At 44.0% G+C, this 6,490-nt stretch overlaps 1 protein-coding gene across 4 annotated transcripts in view; it reads left to right on the top strand.

The window, feature by feature from the left end:
- The window catches only part of Ccdc176 (coiled-coil domain containing 176), a gene marked incomplete at its 5' end in the record, with an annotated part of 41,777 nt that continues 35,287 nt past the window's right edge, over positions 1–6,490 (top strand). For all 4 annotated transcript variants that reach the window (XM_005409399.2, XM_013507127.1, XM_005409400.2 and 1 more), the window contains 2 exon segments: positions 1–185; positions 3,026–3,260. In XM_005409399.2, the coding sequence (XP_005409456.1) occupies positions 130–185; positions 3,026–3,260 (291 nt within the window).

Genomic DNA, 6,490 nt, shown 5'->3' with positions numbered 1-6,490 from the left:
GCCACGTCACGGCGCATGCGCTCTCCGCGCGCCGGCGCACCGCCCAGGGGCGCGCCTCGCCGGAGCGCTCGTTTCCTGGGAGACCGAGCGGGCCCTGGCTGACGCGGCCGGGCGACCCGAACAGCCAAGATGCCGCCGAAGGGAAAGGACAAAAGGAAAGGCAAAAGCAAAGGCAAGGACCCGAAGTAAGGAGCCGCCGCCCCGGAGTCCCCGCCCCCGCGGCCGGCGCAGCGCGTCGGGAGTCTGGGGTCCTGCTGCCGCCCGCCCGCTGTCCGGTCCGATCCGATGCGGTCCGGTCCGGTCCGGTCCCGGGGCGGCTCCTGTGCTCGCGCCTGCTGCGCCGTCGCCGGAGGGGGCTCTGGGTGACCTTGCACAACTGGAAATGACCTCGTGTGGGCGGCTGAATTAGTTCCTTGGGCCGTTTCAGGAATCCCTCGTGGTTCACAGGGCAGCCCATGGATTTGATCAGACTGGGAAATCGTTCAAGTTTCCGAGAGATGATCAGCGCCCTGACAGCCTGGGTGGGGATCCAGCGCTAGCCCTCCGAGGCTCGGAGTTGCTGTGGGATTGCCGTTGGCTCTGCTGTGACGCCAGGGCTCTCTAAACACACAGGCGTTATGTGGTGACCCCCCCACACACACGTATGTGCCACCACCGACCTGTGATGTTTATCACAGGGGTGCAGCTCAGCGATGGAGAGCTCACCCCCCTGCGCCAGGGCCTGGGTTCGCCCCCATGCACTGCACACGCAAAGCAAAAATAATGCGTCTAAGTTCATGCTTACTCCAGGAAGTGTGGGAAACATAAATTACCAAAGGAATAAATGAAACCACCTGAAATCCCATCATCCGTAGATAACCAGCTCATGAGACGTTCTCTGGGAACCTGACAGACTCAATTTCCGAGGAAAAGAGGGCTGGGGGACGTGGCCCGGTGGAAAGGCCCTGGGATCCCCCCCGTCCATCTGCAGTACCCATGTGAAAAATGAGGACCCCTGGGGATGAGACCTCTTACTCCTGGACGTTCTGTGGCCCACTGCTTGAGAAACTTCGTTTGGTTTTTCCGGTCGCTGTTAGCGATGACACCAGCCCCTTCCTCCTCACCGGGACAAAGTGCCTGACGCCCACAGCTTAAAGGGGGAGAGGTTCGTTTAAATCCTTGGCCCGCTGGCTTCAAGGCAGAAAGTAATGGCAGAAAGGTCTGGGCAAGGAAACTCCTCACATCATGGAGTGGAGCAGCAGAGGGGAGAGGGGAGAGGGAGGAAGATATATGCGCCTCCAGCTCAGGCCCCTAGGGGAGCCCCCCGCCTCCCGCACCAGAACCCCCTCCTGACAGCGAGCCAGTAATAGTGCCCCTCGGCCTCTTCCATCAGCCCCGCCAGTGAGCGCCGGAGACCTGGGGGATATTCTCTATAGAAGCGGCAACAGTGGCCCTTCTGTCTGAGGTATCTCTGTCATGAAATATTCATGAAATACTTTCGGGAGCAGGTGGGATGATTACAACAAGGCGATCATCACTAGTGTCCAAATCACAATGCTTCTGGGGTCAATAGCTGTAACAAGCTGCGGGGGAGGGCTGGGACTGGCCTTAATTTGAAGAAAGCTAAAATACCAGGAAAAGGGACTGAACCCAGAGTTGAGAAGTGCACATGGAAGGTGGCGGTATAAAAAGGTCTGTTCTTACATGTGTGAGCATATTCAGTGGGCAAATAAGGTGAAGTTTTTGTATATTCTATGCATAGGTATGTTATATATACCTAGTACCTACCATACAGTTTTATGTTCATCCAAGAAAAAAATTTTTTTTCATACCAGGGATTGAACCCTGTGTCTTCCCACTGAGCTACATACCCAACCCACTTTTTTATGTTTTATTTTGAGACAAGATCTTGCTAAGGCACTGAGTTGCCCATGCTGTGCTCAAACTGTCCTTCCTTATGTATGCCTCAGCCTCTCAGAGTGCTGGGGTTACAGGTATATGCTGTGACCCCTGGATGAAAAGAATCTCTCCTACCACTTGTTGTTTTTGTTTTGAGACAAGGTCTCTATGTAGTTCAAGTTGGCCTTGAATTCACTATGTAACCCAGCCTGTCCGGAACTCCCAGCGATCCTTCCACCTCAGCCTGCCCAAAGCTGAGGTTACAGGCATGTGCCACCCTACCCAGCTTCCTTTTATCACTGTAATCTTTGAATCTATCCTTTTATTATTTATTAATTTATTTTATTTTAAAATGAAAACGAGGGGTCGAATCCAGGACTTCACCACTGAGCCACACCCCTACGGCCCATATTTTCTTTTTCTCCACTTTTGTGTAAATGATATTTGTTTGTCAGACATTTTTAAAGTCTGGCACACTGTGGTACTAACTGGCAAAATATTTAACGTATTTCCCAGAGTAACTTGCTCTTTTGTCTAAGGGCCAGTCAAAACAAAAACCCCAAAACAAAACTGGTCATAGCATGGGTGGGGAGATTACATGTACATTACTAATGTATTCTCATGCAAAACAGCAACAAATTGGGGAATAGGTTTGCAGTGGAGAGAACCCAAGTTTACAACTGAATAAGTAGTTCAAATATGAAAGAATTAAAGAGGTAAATGAAAAATGATGACGCAGGCGTGGTTATCAGGACAGCCTGAACAATGTGGGCAGACTGTCTCAAAATAAAAACGTTTTTAGAAGGACTGGGGTTGTAACTTGGGGTGAAATGCATGCTTAACCTGTGTGAGGCCCCGGGTTCAATCCCCAGTACCACAAATAAAAAAAGGTGTGAGAACTTACGACGTGACTTGGACTTGAGTCTTGCCCCTTTGCTCTTCCAGTCCTTTAGAATTATGCTCCATAGCTGTCCACTTCCAGCAGGAAGCAGCACCTACTTAAAAATGTGTGAATAATGGTAAATATATACTTTCTTATTACATAACCCACTCATCCAACAATATTGCTCAAGTGTGCCTGGAAGAAAGAGAGAGCACTAATACAGTACCCGTAGTTACATACTTTCAACGTCCTCCTCCCATGCAGGAAATCAGGAAAAACAGATGAGTCTGTCTCTGTGGTGGAGCAAGCCAAGGCCAATGCCACCCTGTGGGAGAGCAGGCTGGAGGTCACGGAGCTCTCTAGGATCGAATACCGTGATATGTCTCGCAGACTGGCCAAGAGTAACGAAGACCTTAAGAAGCAGCAGTATAAAATGGAGAAAGACACAATGTCTGTGTTAAGCTATATGAAGAGGCAGGAGCAAGACAAAGATAATGTGGTAGGTGGGCAGGTAGAAAACCTTCATTACCTCTGTAGGAACTGGCCTGGTTATATTTTTCAAGAATTTTAATTCCTTCTAATCTCAAGAGATCAAGGAATCTTGTTAAGACAATATAGTGAAGTTGTGTGTGTGTGTGTGTGTGTGTGTGTGTGTTACTAGATAGCAAACCCAGGGTTTTAACATTTAGCTACATCCCCAGACCTTTAACATTTTTAAAAATTTTTTGAGATACAGTTTACTAAATCAAGAAGTTGCCCAGGCTGGGTTTGAACTTTTGATCCTCCTCGCTCAATCTCCTTCATCCTGGAGTTATGGGCAGCGCCACCATATCTAGAAGGAGACCCTATGTTTGTGTCATGTGTTATGCTGGGTGCTATACCTGAATTATCTCACTTAGTCCTTTGAGTAACCCCACTTAGCTGCAATATTGCTTTTCTTTTCTTCTTAGTACTGGGGCTAGAACCCAGATGTCTCTACCACTCAGCTCCATCCCCAGCCCATCCATTTCTGTATTTTGAGACCAGGTCTCCCTAAATTACTCAGGCTGGCCTCAAATTTGTGGTTCTCTTGCCCCAAGTATTTCCAGTGTTGGGATTGTAGCTGTGCACTGTTACACTGGCTTGTTACTGCTATTTTAAGAACCAACTCTCAAAAAGGATGGATAGCTTGCCCAAAGTCATACAGTTACACCAAATTCTTCTCTTTCCCTTCTGCCTCTATAAACCACTTGGAAATTCAAGGAAATTTCATGTTCAAGATGTATTCTTCCTTCCATATATGTGTTTGTACTCTTACTATTTATTTATGAATCCATAAAGAAGATACACTGTAGTCTTGTAGGGTTTTTTTGCACACATAAATGCTCTGCTACTTTGAATGCTTATAAATGTCTGATGGTTTGAAAAAGTAGCAATAAAAACTGTCAATATTTTTATTGACTGTCAAAGTAGCAATAAAAACTTTGAAAAAGTAGCAATAAAAAGCAATATCAAGATGATATTGAAAGTAAATTGGAAAGGCTGAGCATGGTGGTGCACATCTATAATCCCAGCACTCGGGAAGCTGAGGCAAGAGGATTTCTGCAAGTTTGAGGTCAGCCTGGGCTGCATGGTGAGTTCAGTGTCAACCTGAACTACATAGTGAGACCCTGTGTCAAGTAAATAAATAAATAAAATAAAATTACCCTTTGAATAGTAGATATTATAAATACATTATTCTAAAGTAAGTTTTTCAGCAGCCATAAAAATAATTTTCAGAATTCATTCCATAGATACTTTGTGTCCTGCAGTAGCTAGTTTTTTTTTTGATAGTGAAAATATACTTTATTTTTAACATAACAGCTGTTAGCAATATACTGGTGTTGATGTTGCAGAGAGAGAAAAGAAAATACAAGCATTCTATGGTAAGCTTTCATTTGCCTATTCATGTAATTCTAAAGAAAATACTCCAATTCTGTTCAACATTATGGCTTAGGAGTTGAATTTTTTGTCCATCACAAAAATATAAATTTGGTTGCCCCAACCTTGATAATCTGTAAAAGAACTTTTAAGAGCCTATAAATAAAATGAATGCTTCCCTCTCTTTGAATTAAATATTGATTATAACCAGTGTAAGAAATTGATGAACCAGTTAGCTTGATGAAATGTATATCAAAATGTTCATGGAAAAATACTTTGTATTTCTTTTCATTTCCACTGTAGATATTTCCTAAATGGGATTTCCAAATGCACAGAATTAAAAGCTATCTCCCCCCCCCATTATTATGTTATCCTTCTTTTACTCTTTAAAATAAAAAATAATAATAAAATAAAAGGTATCTTCATGCAATTTTGGAGATACTCAAAACTCCACAAAAGCAAAAATGCCTGAATTCCAGAGTTGATGCACTTGTAGGACTAAATATCCCAAGTCGTTTAATTGTATACACGTTACTCCAGCATTTAAAGTTGGGAAGCGAAAGTTACTCGGAAATAAAAACTTTATTTGCCCTGGTACTGAACATCTGCATCTAAATCAAATAAAGGAGGTTGACAATATTGACTGGAAGAGATCTTCCCGACTCAGTAGTGAGAAACTTTTTCAGTATCCTTGGAAAATAGTGAGACTCTCCACTCATACTCCAGTCTCCTCACTGACATGTAACAAAAGTCGGTTAAATGAAGAGGGAAATGATTCATTAGTTGTAGAAATAAAAGATGATTTCCACATGTCAGCACGTACGTGCACTACATGAGTCTGCACTAGCTAAATGATACTGATTTGTATTTATCAGTGTCACCTATGTTTTCAGGTTGTCATCTGCCTTCCTATACCACAGACCAACATCTGGGCGTAGCAAATGTTCTCTTACAATAATAGATTCCTACTAAAAGCAAATTCTGTAGCTGGGGATGTAGCACAGTGGTAGAGCACACGCTTAGCATGGGCAAGCTCTTGGGTTCAGTCTCCAGCACCTAGCAGACAATTAAACCACAGAAACTACTTGGGGAGGAACAGAAGAGGTGCATTAAATTTATCCTGGTTAACTAGCTCGGTTCTGTTTTGGGACGGGACCTCCCTGTGTTCTGCAGGGTAGCCTTGACTTCTAGGCTCAGGTGATTCTCCCACTTCTCCTCTTGAGTAGCTGGGACAGCAGGCACTTGCCACCACAACAGGCCTCCCCCATAGATTATTACCCATTCTGCTATGTTCTGGAAATACGTTTTTGTAATCTTTATTCCTCTGGGGACATAGCTCAGTGGCACAAGTGCCTGCCTGGCAAGCATGAGGTCCTGAGTTCGATTCCTGGTACAACAACAACAAAAAAAAAGGGGATAAGAGCTTAATCTTTATTCCAGTTGTGTATAGTCTTATTTCATGTTAATTACAGAAATATTAGACATTAATTTCCTTTATGAAATGTTTAGAAAACTTTTATCTTGAACAAAATTAAGTGATTTTTCTTTTAAATTTTTCAAGAAGGATGTTTTTCTTAAGACTGGGTTTTTGTATTTAAGGCTTTGTTGAGTCAATCATCAAATAATCTTATTGATAAGATTAATTGGAGCCAGGTGTGATGGTGCATGCCTGTAATCCCAGCACTCAGGAGGCTGAGGCAGGAGGATTGTTGTGAGTTCAAGACCAGCCTGGGCTACAAAGTGAGCTTAAGGCCAACCTGAACTGCATAGCAAGACCCTGTCTCAAAAAAGACAGAAAAAAAGAAAAGATTAATTGGAACAGTCCACTAA

The sequence above is a fragment of the Chinchilla lanigera genome, unplaced genomic scaffold, assembly GCF_000276665.1.
Source record: "Chinchilla lanigera isolate Chin_1 unplaced genomic scaffold, ChiLan1.0 scaffold00122, whole genome shotgun sequence".
NCBI lineage: Eukaryota > Metazoa > Chordata > Mammalia > Rodentia > Chinchillidae > Chinchilla > Chinchilla lanigera.
Note: the sequence above shows the minus strand (reverse complement) of the source record. Positions and strands in the feature narration are given on the sequence as shown.